The sequence below is a fragment of the Megachile rotundata genome, chromosome 10, assembly GCF_050947335.1.
Source record: "Megachile rotundata isolate GNS110a chromosome 10, iyMegRotu1, whole genome shotgun sequence".
NCBI lineage: Eukaryota > Metazoa > Arthropoda > Insecta > Hymenoptera > Megachilidae > Megachile > Megachile rotundata.
This window is the reverse complement of record NC_134992.1, coordinates 4,226,131-4,244,251: the sequence shown is the minus strand read 5'-3', so window position 1 is coordinate 4,244,251 and position 18,121 is coordinate 4,226,131. Positions and strand designations below refer to the sequence as shown.

The 18,121-nt window shown below is 31.0% G+C and overlaps 1 protein-coding gene across 2 annotated transcripts in view; it reads right to left on the bottom strand.

The window, feature by feature from the left end:
- LOC100877207 (neural cell adhesion molecule 1) overlaps positions 1–18,121 on the bottom strand; it is a 349,161-nt gene that overhangs the window by 52,602 nt on the left and 278,438 nt on the right. For both annotated transcript variants that reach the window (XM_076536766.1, XM_003703377.3), the window contains 2 exons: positions 8,300–8,634; positions 5,224–5,587 (listed from right to left, as the gene is read on the bottom strand). In XM_076536766.1, the coding sequence (XP_076392881.1) occupies positions 5,224–5,587; positions 8,300–8,634 (699 nt within the window). The remainder of the gene's footprint in view (positions 1–5,223; positions 5,588–8,299; positions 8,635–18,121) is intronic.

The following is an 18,121-nucleotide window of genomic DNA, read 5'->3' as shown; positions in this document are numbered from 1 at the left end:
TTTATAATATTTTAAACCAATCACAGTTCTGCTTTAATCGAAAATTGAATATAAATCTTAAAGTGAAATTTAATGCGTAATTGATGGAAACAATAGAACCTGTGTTTAATTAAAATATATATAATTAATCGTAGCAAATTGTTTAGATTAACTTGTTATACGTTTATGTAATAATCCTACGTGATATAAATGATATAAGTATACATCTTTATAAAAATACAGTATCTGCTATAATACTATTGAAAAAATAACTGTCGAGATTTAATAAGTATGGCAAATTGATGGCTTTTGACATAAATTTCGTACGTGATATTTCATTCCACGTAGTTTAACTCACTCGATACCACACATACGACATTTATCATGCGAGAGCTGTTTGTGAAAATATAAATTTACTGCGAGATATGATATTTTAGTGATATTCATAAAATATCATCCGCGATATTTTTCGACATTAAGCCTCTAGCATCGTTAAGATAAAATAGTTCTTTTCCAAACATTGATCGTAAATATTACAAAATGGTCCTCCTATCAATTGACCAGTGAAGATAAAAAAGCCTATAGGTGCCATTTTTTTAGAAAATTTATTATGATTTATAAAAAATAAACAATCACAATTTATAGTTAGTTTGAAATATTAATATCGTCATTCAAAAGGTCTGTCGAAATGAAATATTTCTGCACAGTGATTTTATAACTATTTTTTTGAAAAATATTTCTTATCAATTGAAAAGCGTTAATTGGAAATGTTGTAAGAGACTTTTTTGAATAAATTGTTTTTTGTTTATAAATAAGGTGTCATTTTCATTTTTTAGAAAACTTAAATCAAGAGCATTTTTATTTGTAAAATCGATTGAAATAATATTCATTGATAAATACTTATTAACATCAAATTGTAGCAACGATATTTTCCACGAACACGGAACAAACTGCTATTAACCCTTATGGGTCGTAAGTCACCTCTCACGTGACAACACTACTTTGGCGCTGCGGTCGCACGTCAGGTGGAAGATGACAATGATGGAACCTATTGAAGTTCTAATTTTCGAGAAAGTGAAACTGCACGATATAGAACGCTATTAGCAGCAGACAATGAGGATAGATTAGATGGAAAACTATATATGTTACAACTTAATACTAAAAGAAAACATAACTATTGCTTGGAGTGTTTTAATCGTAAATTGCAGAAGAAAGAAAAGCAACGCTATACTTCTGAAAAACGTACAAGAGAAAATAATTTCTTCATGTTGGAGATTGTTTCAAAAAATATCATACATGAAAAACTGATAAATAATTATGTGAAGCTCATATATTTGTAATATACCTTCAAAACAAAAATGTTATTCTTATAATACTGAAGATTTTTTGCATATTTATCAAAATCAGTTATAAGAGAGTCACGTATAAAAAAATTAGTGATAAGGGTTAATAATTGAGTTATAGTCGAAGAAAATTTTGTATGCATTTAGGACTGAAACTCGTATGATACAATTTCTTCTGTTAAGTCTCATAAAACAATTGAAGATTTCGAAAGAGATACATTCACTATCATCTTCCGAATTGTTATTACCTTAAATTATTTTACTGAAAATTATAAATAAACGCTTTGAAGCTCAAGATAAATTTTGTATATATTTATGTAACTCATATTACATAAAAAGCAGGACTTAATTTCTATTCCTTAGTATATTCTAATTGTAAGTTACCCAGAAGAAGAAAAGCAACAGTATATTTATGTGCAACAGAAAACCACTCCTTCATATTGAAGATTGTTTACAAAATTATCATACATTAAAAACTTACAAATAATTATTTAAAACTCATGTATTTGTAATATACCTTCAAAACAAAAATGTTATTTAATATTGAATAATATTTAATAATATTAAATAATATTTAATAATATTTAATAATATTTAATAATATTTAATAATATTTAATATTGAATAATAATATTGAAAAATCAGTGACAGGTGATGGTTAAATACAAATAATTATGTAATAACAATTATATTTGTACATGTTCAGAACAGATTTCTTTTAATTCGGTATAATTTGCAGCCATCATTTCATATATTTTTCTACCAGTCATATAACAAAGTATCACTTTGTTGAAGTTTTATTTTCGCTGCTTAACGTTCCTGTTTAACGAACTGTACGAAAACAAAGAGCCTTGATAACGATTATCGAATATTGCCTTCGGCAGAAAATAAGGCCACGAAAGATGCATTTAAACCCCAGCTCGATACTCAATAAAACGAACTGGATACCATCCTCAACTGTACTTTCCAATTTATAGTCCATTTCGATCATTTTCTTCGTCGTTAATCGGACAAAACTGGAAAACAGACTCATGACCGAGTCTTCAAATTTACCGGATGTTCCGTTTCTTTTCTCTTCTCGTTTTGTTAACGGCAAGAAGTTCGCTCCACGAGCGTCCCAGTTTTCTCTGTCTTCCGTTCCCTCCTTGCAGATAATACGAAAATAATCATCCTCGGTAACGAGAAAACTTCTCGACATTTTACTGGATTCGATAATGTAAATAACCCCGTCACAGTTGAATTACGGGAACGTAGATACAAACATTCAACTCCGTTTTCAGAAATTCTTTACTTGAAATAACAAAACTTGATAAAAGATTCACACTAGACCGGCAGTTAAGATTGTTTGAACATTTTTGTGTATCTAAGTATCTACTTAAATTTATCACGTAAACACGGGTATCTCTTTTTTCAGATAAGAATTTTTTTTCTTTCGTGAAATAATACAGTTCTTTATCTAATAATGACTGTAATGTTATAAATATAATTGTTTTCGTATTATAAAAAAATTGACATTTACTATGTATTGCTATAAGTTTAATAAAATAAGAACAGGTAGAGACCAAAGGTATAAGCTTCTTATTAGTTAAAATAAGTTTCAAAATTATTATTTAATTATAATCACTAATTTTTGAAAATTATTATTTAATTCTAAAATTAATATCAGTTATTATAATATTTATCACAAAATATTCTTTAAAATTTTTAATTAGATTAAAATTTATTGTATTAAAGATTTTTTATCGTAGTTCATTACATATCGATTGAGTATAGATTGATTTTTTAAATGTAATTTAATTTTTTCTATTCAATACAAAATTTTTTTCTACAAAAAAGAATATTTCAAACGAGAATATTTCACAGAAAAAGAAAGAAATGAAAAGATCCGTATCATTCAGCTTTAAAATCTGGAGCATACCCGTAATTAGAGTTACAGTATAGGGCTAGTATATCGAGAAAACAATCAAACAAGCAATAATTGCGTCGTTAATTAGTTATCGTGGAGTCTTTCGGTTAATTGTTTCTGCTTCAAATGATTGCGTGATCACCAGTTGCTCTTATTAATGCATGAAACGTGTACCACAAAAGTAACTGCACGATCGATCGAATAGCATAAAGATTTAAATCGAGGTCTTTAAAGCCTGGTTTATTCTGTGTTGATGTAGTCGAACAGAACGTTACTACACTTATTACCAAACGAAGCAAACAACATGTTTTGTAATTATGTGCCTACCCCTGCGCGTTATTAATACGCGCAATTAAAGCACTTTCTCAGAATTCATTAACAATTAGTCCACTTCAGCAAGTCCTCATATGTTATAATAACCGGTGCGACTGTAATTACGATAAAAATACGGCCGGCTCTCGTTATGCCGCTACTTTTACGCGGATTTTATCGTGCGTTAATAACGCTACACGGCGGAATATCAAAGGCCTACTGCATGTAAGACATAATTCAATTTCTTGGGAATATTTTAAGATGTTACTTCGTACATTAATTTTCACTTGCAAAATATTTTTAAAATGTTTCTGTAAAAGGAAAGGAAAGATATAAAAATATTTGTGTGAATATAGAAAGCCAAAAGTGAAGTTGTACTACTGGGGACATAAAAGTAAATTTAAAATTTTGAAATTAAATAATGTGATAATTTAATCATTTGATAATTTAATAATTTGATTATTTGATAATTTGGTGATTCGGTAATTCGATACTTTAGTGATTGGTTTATATAATAATTATATTAATTTAGTAATTTAGTAATTTGATAATTTAATTTAATAATTCAGTAATTTGATAATTTACTTTAATAATTTAGTAATTTGATAATCTATCAATTTAATAATTTAGTCATTTATAAAGTAACTTGATAATTTAAAATTTAGGAATATAAAAATTTAAATGAAAATTTGCAATGAATTTTTGTTGAGGATGATGCAGTTCAGAAGCGGACAAACGAATTGATTTCAACACTAGACTATCAAGTTTATTCATTTACATATGTTTCTCTTTTGCTTTTTATTTCGTATTAAACGTACGAGCGGTAGCGTAAAATAGTATCAATTATTGTTGAAACGCGAACAAGTAGCCACAGAAATCGCTTCTGGTATAACTTGAGGTGAACCGTTGCCTAATACACCGTCTACGCAGGTCACTTAAACTTCACAATTTACAAGTAACAAAGTCATAAAGCTCACTAAAAGAAAAACATACCAAATCGAAACAGTTATTTCGCATCTAGCAAACAACTGCAAGAGAAAATCAAAGTCAAAAGAACTTCAGGAAGTCAAAGAAACCCCTTAAAAGCATTGTACAGAAATTATTGCTTGTCTGGCTGATATCTGCAGAGAAAATATCAAAGTCAGAAGAACTTTAGAAACTCAAAGAAACCCGTAAGAATCATGAAGCTCACTCAATGTAAGAAAATATACAAAATCTGGGAACAGTGATTGCAGAAATATTGTTGCTTGTATAGCAAGCAGCTACACAGAGAAAGTCAAAGTCGACATGACTTTAAACCAAAGAAGTCACTAAAATCACAAATTATATTTATATGATGGCTTGCCAAATTCGATAAATTAAGAACACATACTGGAAACGGTTATTGTACGGAAATTGATGTTCGCGTATCAAACAGCTGCAGAGGGAAATTCAAGATCAAAAGAACTTCGAAAAGTCAAAGGAACCCGTTAAAATAAGCTCTCCAAATTCAAGAAAGTCAAAGTCGGAAGAACTTCAGAGTCCTGATTACTTTGTAGACCCATTGGTAATGATTCTACTACTCCAACAATTTTGGCAACAGACCAGTTTGTACTTGATTAACCTATTTACTGTTTCTTATCATGATGTGCAATCAATCTCTTCAGCTAAATGCGACATATATTAGAAAGTCAATGCACTCACCCGTCGTGTACATGGCGACACCCTTTAGGGTCACTGGCTCCAGAATGGCAGGTTCGCTCCTCCCTTTCGCATTAATCGCGTACAGAAAAAGTCGGTAACTCTTTCCTGTCGTTAGGCCCGCTACTTCGAACGTGGGTCCATTTGGACCCGCTGGAACAGTTTTATTCAGCAATATCGGTCCGTCTTCGTCAGAGACGACTTCCAATTGGTAACTATAAATCGGAAGTCCACCGTCATATCCTTCTAAGCAGCGCACCAGTAGGCCGGTTCCAGACTTTGCGTTCAATTCTTCAGCATCCAACGGTGCTGACATTTCTGTTGCGCTGCAGTTGTGCAGAGCGTATGGTCGACCAGCAGCTATGACCTAAACAATGTATCATTGTTACATTTGGTATGCTAGTTCTGAATGACGTCTTTAGCAAATAAATAGATGTACGTTTGTGTCACATTGAGAATATTTAATGAGTTCCTTTTGGTATATTTTAGCTTGTATTAAAAATTAAGGGTAGACAAGTTTCATTGTATCAGGTGTTTTAGAGAATTTAAATTTGGAAATGTAAATTTATTGCAAAATTATTGACACCATCTTATGTCTCCTTGATATCCTAAAGTTCTACCCTGAACATGTTAAATGAATACCAAAGTTTATACAATCAACAAATAGTTCTTCCAAACGCAATTTCTAACAGATTATTTTCTTACTATAATACTATTGTTCGTAAAACTTCGAGCACGTATCTTGTTTCCGAAAATTGAAAAAGGGTGCAACGGAGAGTAAATCTATCAAGTATTACGTGGAATACGGGCAAACGTGAAAGTCGGCAGATGTCCATCAAACATCTATCTTGATTGAACATTTTCTATTTCCAAAGAAATTTGATTCTAAACCATTAAAAGCAATTTCATGTTTACACGTTCAATCTGCGACGTACCGGCGAAGTGGCGTCAGCGTTTCTCTCTAATCGAACCAAATCGAATCTGATTTTTTCAACCGTATTCTGCAATCTACCTCCCGATAAAAAATGGATTATTGAGCTAACACTCTGTGTATCAATGTAATTTTAAAGTACCATGCCACTACTACGCGTAGAATTAATAATCCTTTTTTCTCGTAGTTTTTATACACCCGCTACGGATACCATAGAAATATGGTATAGATTCAGGGATTTTTAGATTAGAAATATAGATTCTTTTTATCGAATAAAAAGTTACTGCGAAATAGAAAAAATAATTGAAACATTGCCTGCAGGAATTTTTAGTATAGATAAAGGTTTCTCCAATTCTTGGAAATGTGCGAAATTGAAAATTTAAAAATCCGCAAGTTAAATATTCGTGTATTCAGTTTTTTTAGTTTTTAGTTTATAAACTTCTAACGCTTAAAATTGAAAATTTCTTAATTTGAAAACCTGTAAATTCTTAAATTTGAAAATGTTAAATTTTGGAAATTTGAAAATTTAAATACCTTCTAATTTCATGTGATGTTTAAATTTATGGATTCTTAGAATAGTAAATTTGAGAGTTTGTAAAATTTCCAATTTTTAAATTCCGCATATTTAAAAATTATTTATCTTCAAAATTTATAATGTTTAAATTTTTAGACTTTCAGGATTTAAAATATTAAAGATTTCAAATCTGTAAATTTGTAAATTCATAAATGTGTTAGTTTCTACATTTACAAATTGATAAATTTGATAATTTCGAAATTTCTACATTTAAGGATTTCTGACTTATGAGACTCCTATACTTCAATGTTAGTATAATTCAATTACTATAATTTAGCAAATACATTTATAATAATTCTGTTGTTTAAATAAATAAGACCTAGATATCCCTTGTTTAATCTAATTGTATTAATTTATAGTATACGTAAATTGTATACATATTTTCATATGAAATGAAAGAAAATTCATCTAGAAACAAATTAAACTTATACTTTCGCAAAATATAATACACTGCTCAAGATAATATTTCCCCATGCTTCAATACCAACAGAAACTTATTTTGTTAGCAAAATTGAAATCATCTCCAGGTTTCATCTCTCTCGATTCGTTCATGGAGAGGATATTCTACTTCACCACACATGAGTACGGTGGCATCATTTGGGAAATGGTCAAATCGTGTTCAAACACAGAATACATAAAGTCGAATCTTTTGCTTTATCTCTGTACCACGAAAGTGCTATCTCAAATAAAATGACACGTACAATAACTGCGATAAAGGCAACGGCAATTAAGAGAAGAAAATAAAATACTACATTCCGAATAGTGGTTCCTTTGAAATATAGTAGTTTTTTACATTAAAAACGAGTATCTAGAACTAATTTTCATATTTATTTTCATATTTATTTCATATTATTATGTTATTCAATGTATGTTGTTTCCTGATATTTGTTATAAGGGATGTAGAATTACTTCATATTTTCAAAATAACTAAATTTTTTAAGCTATATTACATCTTAATTTTATTAATATTGTTAATTCCTAAAATCTATAAATTAAATTTTCTTAATTTCTAAATTTTCTGTTTTGTTTCCTAAATTCTCCAAATTCTCTAAATTTGTTAAGTTTTCCAAACTTTTCGGGTATACTCAATTTTCCCGATTTTCAGAAATTTTAGAAACTAAAATTTAAAAATATAAAAATCTGAAAATTTTTTAAATCTCGAAATCACAAAATCTCAAAATCGGGAATTTCTAAAATATCTTAGAATTGGAAAATATCGAAATGTCGAAACATCGAAATATCAAAATGACGAAATAACTAAATCGCGAAATAGCATAATCTCCAAATCATCAAATATCAAAATTTCGAAATTTAAAAATCACAAAGTTTTGCTACTTCCAAAATCTCGAAATGAAAAATTTCCAAAGTCCCTAAACTCCTGAAATCTCTGGAATATAATTTAGATAGAGACTTATTGTTAGAAGTTCTCTAAGACTGAAAAAATCCGAAATATCGTGATCCCCATAGGATTAATCTCGTTTCAACTCGCGTTTTTTTATCTCTTACGCAGCCTGTTCGTGAAAATCGTAAGCTAAACAAACACAGTCGAGGGGAAAAGTGGAAAATGTACTTACTTGAAACAGACACGGTGCTCGTTGCTTTCCAACTTGGTTGCTCGCCCAACATGCTACAGTGCCATAGTCCATTTCCGTCGCAGGCGTGTAGTTTAACCTGGAACCATGGAATTGTTGATACTCCTTCAGGCTTTCGGCAACGGACGGTGTCCCAGGAGCTGGCACATGGGAGTAACGAGAATGGGGAACCTCCACCAGCTCTCCAGAATTATTGAATGTCCAGTGAAAAGTCAACGGTGCTGGATGACTCTCCACGGAACAAACCAACGATACGGTTTCCTGTTTCAGAGCGCCCACGACCACCTCGCTTCTGCCTTCTTTGCAAACTGGTGTATCTGGAAAACGATGGCATTCTCTTTCTACTACGATGCTTACAAAATTTAATTGTTCTTTCTTCTATTCAGCATGCGTATTAAATGTGCAGACTCGCTGCTATGAACACGGAATATTAGTATCGCAGCAAAACAAATAACAAAATAATCATAATTGACTATAAATACAATTATTCACTGATTATAAATGACCATAATTAGGGTAAAGTAATAAGTGCACGATTGTGCATTATTTGAAAATTTTATTAAAACCTTGATATCCGATTTATGTACTGGATATTATAAGATTTATCAATTTTTATTGCTAAGGTTTATAAATAATAAGAAAAGAGTAAAAGTGAAATAAAGTAGTATTAACAAATAATTTCCAATACTTCGTTTAGAGATCATGACAAAAATATAAAATTCAGGTTGTATTGCTTTTCGATGAGACAAATAAAAATTGGTCAAATCTCTAATCTATTAAATTTAAGTTTTCGAACTCTTAAGTCTTCAAGTTTAAAAATTACTGAATTCTAAAGTCTCTAAATACTCAAATTTACAGATTTAGAAATTTCCTCATTCTCGAGTCAATAAAAGTTTTACATCGCAAATTCACAAATTTACAGTTTTTCCAATCCTCAAGTATCTAATTTTTCACAGTTCTGAATTCTGAAATATACAAATTTTCAAACTTCCGAATTCTTAAGTTTCCAAATCATCAAATTACCGAATTCATAAGTATGCAAACTTCCAACTTCGCAATTCCTCAAGACTAAAATTCCAGACCGGAATTCAAAAATTCCAAAGCTCATACATTTCCAAATACTTAAATTTCTAAATTGCCAAATTGCCAAATTTCCAACTTCCGAAATCCCAAAATTCCCAAATTCACAAATTCACAAATTCAAAAATCCCCAAATTCCAAAATTCCAACTTCCGAAATTCCAAAATTCTAATTTTCCGAATTTCCAACTTCCGAAATCCCAAAATTCCCAAATTCACAAATTCAAAAATCCCCAAATTCCAAAATTCCAACTTCCGAAATTCCAAAATTCTAATTTTCCGAATTTCCAACTTCCGAAATCCCAAAATTCACAAATTCCCAAATTCACAAATCCCCAAATTCCAAAATTCACAAATTTCCAACTACCGAAATCCCAAAATTCCCAAATTCCAAAATTTCAAAAATTTCCAAATTCCCAAATTCTCAAATTCCCAAATTTGCAAAATTTTGAAAATTCCAATATTCCAAAATTCCCAAATACTGAAATTTCAAATTTTCAAATTCCTTAATAACCCTTCAATCGAAGTTGAAGGTTATTGCAATATGGCAGAAAATTACACTTTAATATTATTGAGCTTGCGTCGCAAATCTGAACCCACAGGGTCTGATGTAAACCGAAACAGTCATTTGAATTCAATTGATCCGACACAAGGGTAAGTTAGACAGTACATAGTGCAGTAGCTGCAGCCATGTTCGAATACTCCTAGCGTCTATGCAGATATCGCACAACTGCAATTTAACCAATTGGAGTGCAACTTGACACTTGCTGAGGTAATCACTTGTCACTCGAACACGTATTCTGCTGGAAGCGAATTGTTTTCAAACGAATTAGCTCATCGATACGTCTTGGCCTCGTTATGCGAGCTGAAGTATCGGAAATGCTGAATCTCTGCTACTTGCGAATATGACATCTAATTGTTATAATTGAATTTCATTGTTAAAGTAAAAGTTCAAGTGGTGAGTGATTTATAGTAGTAAAATTGACAAAGTGGTCTATACTAAAAAAATAATGAATTTTTATGTATTATTATGTAAAAAATAGGAAAAGCACTGAATTATTATATATGACATACACTGAATTATTATGTAAAAAAATAGGAAAGAAATTTTTAAATCATCAAGCTTATGAATTCTGAAATTTTCAAATGTTCAGATTATAAAATTTCTAAATCATCAACTAATCATGTTTATAAGTTTCACATCTTCCAAATTACCAATGTACCATGTCAATAAATTTCTAATACCTGAATAATCAAGTGTCTAGCTTCCAAAATAATAAATTTTCCAAATGATGAAATTTGAAAATTTCAAGGGTACTATATTTCGTAATTTCTAAATTAACAAACTAATAAACAGTAAAGCTACTAAGCTTTGAAGTTTTCAAATTTTTAGCTGTTTAAATTTTGTGATTTTCTGTAACTTGGTAACTTGATGACTTGGTAATTTGGTAACTTGATAATTTAGCAACTTAGTAACTTTGTGACTCGGTAACTTGATAATTTAATAATTTCGCAATTTGTTCCCTTGGTAATTTGATAATTTATATACTTGAAAATATAAAGATTTAAAAATACACTATTTATCCTCTTATTGTTAGTCTATAACATTGAGTCAGACTCGTGCCGCACGTTACCGTTCAAAAATGGCAAAACGAAATCGTATTCGCATAAAGATCAAATTTTGAATATCATGCCAATTGCAGTTTATATAATTAAAGATCGCTCAATCTAAAATGTACCTAACATTTCATCATTCTTTATTTACCTTAAAAATGCAGTAATAATTAGGTAGCTTTGACTGACGCATCTGCCGAAAAACTTGTAGGCTAGGAAGTTAACAATTAAAAATGTGTTCAATATTATATTCTCAAAATAGAAGAAATGTAATAAGACGTTGTTTCTCTTGCAATTTTCTGTATCCGAAATAAGTGAACGTTACAACGAGCTGTACATTATATTACAACTAAAGTGTCGATCTCAACTCGATTCATGACAAACTTGAGGTTAGGTGTTGATCCACTCAGCATTTGACGTCCAAACATTAATAATACAGCGTTTCGAAGCTGATCATTGTACCATATGTACAATCAAAGGTACACGATATGGTAATTACTCTACATAGTCTAATTACATGTCAATCGATGATATCATTGAGTATAATAATAACGTAGGTATATATGTATATGTTTGATTAGAATACAATAATAGCGTATATACACATACATATACATTTAATACATTGTGCGTCAAATTCTCACCACATATGTATTATTCTATACAATTATTTAGCAGTTTTTATCACAAGCTCATTTATGTCAGTTCATACTTTGAATTCAAACATACATGTTAATATAAACTACATATATACATATAGAGGGAATCACTTATGACATGCCTACCTGATAACTTCTATATTATTTAAAATAGGAAGAAATGTCTCATACAAAAATTGTTTAATTTTAAGGGGTCCCATTACGTGGTACAAAAAACATTTTTTCAGATGTATGCGTAAAAGAGATTTGAAGGTCAACTAAATTTTTTCATGTAGAACCGTATATTTTTGAAGACCTGTAACTGTAGTCATTTTGAAAACAATTTCGACGAATATAGAGATTCGAGATCATTGAAGGCCATTTAAGATTGTAAACACAAGAAAGTATAAAAGATATAAATTCATTAAACGTTCAAAGACATACGATTCCATTTAAAAAAATGAAGTTAACCGTTAAGTAGAGCATTCACTCGAATACATCCTTCATTTCCATATTTCCAAACTCAACTTCTGTTTTCAAACTTTTAAAGTTACAGATTTCCAAATTACCAAATTATTGGATGTCTAAGTACCGACATTTTCAAATATCACTATTCCCGAATTTCTGGAATTTTAAATTTCTAAATCCTCAAACTTCTAAGTTTCAAAATTCCTAGGACTGAAATACCTACATTCCACAATCTCTTTAGCTTCACCTTTCTATATTTTCAAATTTCTACATCCCAAAGTTTCTACATTTCCAAATCCCCACATCTTTAAATTTCGATAACTCTAAATCCCTATATCCCTAAATCCCTAGATTCCAAAATCCCTACACCTTCAAATTCCTACATCTTCAGATCCCTACATCCCTCAAATCCCTACATCTCCAAATTCCCACATCTCTAAATCTATATGTACATCCCAAATCTCTACGTCTCTAAATTCCCACATCTCTAAATCCCTACATTCTTATTCCCTACATTTCTTCCCTACTTAATATCCTGAATATCCTTTATTCACAAATTTGAACATCCTCAAATTCCTATATTTTATAATCCATATATCCCAAAATGCCTATACCCCAAAATCCCTGTATCTTAGAATCCCTGCATCTGAAATTTCTTTGATTGCCAACTTCCTGCATTTCTAAATTTTTAAGTATTCCAATCTTTATATTTTTATATCTCACAATGATTAAATCCTCCAAAATCTCTAAAAATGAACGGCTGATATACTTGTTCCTCCTCGGTTGCGATATTTTCGGTAGGAAAGTGAGATTTACTGTTGACTGTACACATGGCACCTAATCTGTTAATATCCAGAAGTGATCTGATCGTGTGAAACGGAAGAAGGTCGACACCGTTCAAACCGTACTGTGTTCGATCGATTGGCTAATAGGAAATTCTCTTGACATTGGTATTTGCAATAGGCCATGACACACGGAAATTCCAAATGGCACGGGAGATGATTTATGATGGACGGATCACGGGACGAAGCCGTTTCAATCTGATGCGTTTGATGTACTACCGAATTAATTACTAATACGAGAAGTCGACGATGTCTAGAATCATGTTAGCGAACGTTATGATATCAAAACAACATTCGTCAATTAGGACGCATCTTACTGCTAATTAGGACGCGTTACAAGACGCTTGATGTTCACTGGAGAATGTATACGTAGATACATCTCATGGATGCATTAACAATGCACGAATTTTGGTTAAATAGCAGATTTCTCAGATGCAGTAGATCAGTCACTGTATGTTTGGCTTTCCTAATGAGCACGTACTCCATTCTTATGCTATGTATTTTATAGTAGGTACACAATTTATTAGCAGCAAGTTATATCTTATTTGCATGACATTTGTTAACAATTTGTAGAGATGTGATATAATTAGTACAGTATGTGGCTTTAAAGGTATCTGAGAATTCATTAAAGTAGAAATGGTTTTTTAATAATTATTTTTCATGAAAAATGAAAGAATGAATGAAATAAAGGGAACGTACATTTATAATTTACATTTTAAATTAATATTTAAATCTTCAGAACACCTATATAAAACAAAATCATGTTTTAAAATAAAAATTTTGGTCTTTTCACTTAGCAATTGATGGTATTTCGAAATGATGGTATTGGTATTTTTTTTAAAGCATTAAAAGATCTAATTAATTATCGGTTAGAAATGTGCTACCTTTGTCTAATACTATTAGCTTCAAATGTAGCTTATGATAAAAGTATTTCATATCGAATTTCATCAATAAAAATTACTGTTTTTTTCACTTATTGAATTAAGATTTACAGTTTATGTAATTTCGAAATCATTATTTTTTGTTCCCGACTTTTCTAATTGTAATTTTTTTAATTGAATTCTTTTTTTGACAATTCTCATTTTTTTAATTGAATCCTTTCTTACTTTGAACTGCCATTTCTACTTGTTTCTAAGTTTCTAATTTAAACTTCCATTCCATGTAAAATGCGTTAACGTTTTTTCGAACATCAAAATTATATTCTGACAAAAAGACATTAAATATAATAAGTATGGCGTATTTATAATTAAAATTTTTAAAGAAACGTTGATAAGATGATAGTTGGTATCAACATATAAAAATATCAAATTCATCATAATATAACACTTCATTTGAATCAGATGATTGTTTATCATTTTGATTTAGTCAACTGATTAGTCACCCATATGTGATTAATATTTAAATTTCTACAAGAATTTATGACCCACATTAATATTCTATTTAACATACATGTATTAGATATTTAAAATTGAAGTAAAATTAAAAAGTATTATACTAAATGTAATTATAATTTCAAATACAACTGTAATATTAAAAATGATAAAATTACAAAATATGGAAAAGACAATGCAAGATATTTATTCAAAAAAGAATACTGTTTAGTGAAATTTTCAGCAGTTTTAATGTGGGAGTCAACGTATTCAATCACACAGAAATTCTGAAAATTCTCACTTTTCAAAACCTTAAAAAACTTCATTATATCCTGACATATTAACTGATAGATCATTGTATGCGAAAACATCCAACCCATATTTAAATCACACCATACGCTTAATTACTTTCTGATAAAGGGAGGAATATGAAATATGTAGAAAGTATTTTCGAAGAAATGAAGATTTAAATATTAGAAAAGCAAACATTACTTGGTCGAAAATTATCGTTCACAAAATCTCAAAGATAAAATATTTTATTTTATTGAATGATCAAGCATAAATTAATTTTGAAAGACATAAATAATGAAAAATTATTGTAAGACATGTTTCTACAGATTAATCTAAATGCATAGTTAGTTACGATTTCGATATATTTTATTGAAGTGTAGAAAATCATTTAAATAGAATGAGGTTTTGTGAACTTTTTGTAAGGAAGACTGATTAGAAATGTATTTATGTTCAAGTTAGGTTTGCTTCTGATGAGGACAAATATGTAAATTTTTTAATTTTTCAATTTATAAATTTCGAACTTTTCAAACTTGTAAATTATCAACTTTCCAAACTTACAAATTTATAACTTTTTAACTAGTTTGTAAATGATCAATTTTCCAAACTCAGAAGTTTCCAATTTCTCAAATTTGCAAATTATCAACTTCTCAAACTTACAATTAATTTCCAACTTATCTAATCTTCTAGTTTCTAAATTCCTAAATTCCTAAATTTCAATTCTTTATTACCATGCATTGTTGCATGTTGCTGTATTATCCGTTATTTTAGATTCTCTTCGAAATTTATAAAATTTCAACAAATTTTATATTTGAATAACTCTACAGAAAAGATCGAGGGATTTAGATCGGCTGAGTTAGTTGGCCAAGATACGAGGTGTGACCCAAAAGTAACGAGACTGGTCCAATAAATCATTGTACCTATAGAATCAGTTCTCCGTGACATTATCACCTTCAAAGTAGTCCCCTTCAGCATTCACACACTTATGCATTCGGCGCTGCCATTGTTAGTAACAATTCTGAAACGAGGTTTTTGGAAGTCCTTTCGGAAGATTCTCCGTTTTTGCCTGAACCTCTTTAACTGAGGTGAAATGGGTTCTCTTTAAGCCAAATTTAACTTTAGAAAATAAAAAAAAGTCGCATGGAGCCAAATCAGATGAATAAGGAGGATGCCCCATCACAGTAATATTTTTGCTGGTCAGAAACTGCTTGACAGACAGTGCCGTGTGAGCGGATGCATCGTCCTGGTGCAACAGCCATCCATCGCTCCACAACTGTGGCCTTTTTTTCCTAATTTTTTCACTAAATCTTTTTAGTACTTCAATGTAATAGTGTTGGTTAACAGCCTGATCACTGGGAAACCACTCAATCATTACAATTCCATCAATGTCGAACTTTGATTTTGACATGCGTGCTTTTTTGGGTTTTGGGGGTCCTGAAGATTTCCACTGCATCGACTGGCGTTTACTTTGTGGGTCATAGGTAAAAATCCATGTCTCATCACATGTTACAACAGATTTCAACAAATTTTACAAGAAACTTGATGTTTATTCGCTGTTCGGTTTTCACGTTAGACATTTTTCCGGCAGAATGCAGTTGCACGTGTTCACTAAATAACGCAATACTTCCAAAGGGTATGACCGATTCAATCGAAATTTGCAACATGGATAGAGGAGGTATGTGGGATGATGCCACAAAAACAATTGCTGCCAATTCCATTGTTTTTTCAAGATACACACCGAGTCTCGTTTCTTTTGGGTCACACCTCGTATTGCGGTTCATGTGCCAATAAGTTTCTTACCATACTTATTCTTTAAATATTGCATGGCCACTCATGAATTCCCACCATCTTGCTGGAAGAATTCCAAATTTGGTTGTTATGAAACGCTAATTTTCCTTCAATAATATTTCCTTAAAGTGCTTCAACAAATAATAAATTTTTTACTACTGTATTCCGATATTTTTTTTTTATTAAGCATTTGAAGTCTCGTACGAGACTTACTTTGCTATACAATAGTACATATACAATACTGTTACATTCATAAGAGTAGCTGACATAAAACAGCGAGAGAAATCCAACTGTGTACAAGAAGAGGCATTCGTGAAATAGACCATTGGACTTTAAAACAAAATATTAGCCTTACGAGTATACTCATTAAACCATTAATCTTTCACCGTTGACATATCTGTATAGGTACTGGTAAAACAGTTACAATGGAATACAGTAGTGTGATTCTAAATATGCACTTAATTATGCATCTTCTAAAGTCCCTGGTCTAATTGAATTAGAACTGTTATTTTTCACTATTTTACACGTTTTCCGTAAAATTAAAAGGCCTGTCCAAAGTGTAATTATACAGGGAGTTTCACAACTAGTGTAGGTCCTTGAAATAGGGATAGCTGACGTGATTCTGAATAAAATTTCCCTTTGCAAAAATGGGGTTTGAAGCTTCGTTTTTGAATTATTAAGGAAAAACGCGGACCAATCAGAGCGCGAGGATTACGCATGCGCAGACGCGAGAGCGACAGCTTCGAGCCTAGTGGCTGAGCGCATGCAATCCTCGCGCTCTGATTGGTCCGTGTTTTTCCTTAATAATTCAAAAACGAAGCTCCAAACCCCATTTTTGCAAAGGGAAACCTTATTCAGAATCAAGTGAGCTACCTCTCATTTCAAGGACCTACACTAGTTGTGAGACACTCTGTATAATTTATTAGCTACTGACATGATACTCTACTACAGTACATTACATTATTAGCACATGTTAACATCCTGTATTCCCATTTACTTTGGTGAGCTTGTATCCAGCATGCTCTGGATTCTGAATAATGCTCTTATTTTCCTACATATCTGTAATTGTTTTCAACTCAGATCATGTGATTGGAGAGATGTAAAGTAGTCTTCTGATTAGCCTACAGACATTTTCTATGACATTCACCAAATTTCACCTCACGCGCTATCGATACTCGAGTCTAACGTAAACGCTTGCGCCCACACAATTTATTATCACGATAATAACAAATTGCTATGTATCGTAATGAACATATTAAATAATAATTTTGCCTGACCTAAAAGAATTTTCCATATATGACATAATATTATAGCTATAAGTGAAATTTTCGTACGTGGTCCTAATTCGATGCGAGGGGTTGTATAAACATTAAATCGTCAGTTAAATTCAAGAACAAATGAAAATCTTGGAATAATTTTGGTAACTAAACGAGAATCAATGCTAGTGTACCAAAGATGAGAGTTAAAACATTAGGATGGAATCGCGGTTCCCTTCAGTTCCGAACACCCCTAGCCACCCCTTAACTGGCCTAGCTTAGCACATTGCCAAGCTGCGTTCACCCACACATGAATATTCAGTTACGCTTTACATACATTGAATATGCATCGTAGTCCTTCCTTCCCTCTTAGGTCATTTACAAGATGCAGATACGTTGGACTACCACCAATGGGGTACCAACCATTCTAATAGAATAACTCGTGCTGTGTGTTTTACAGA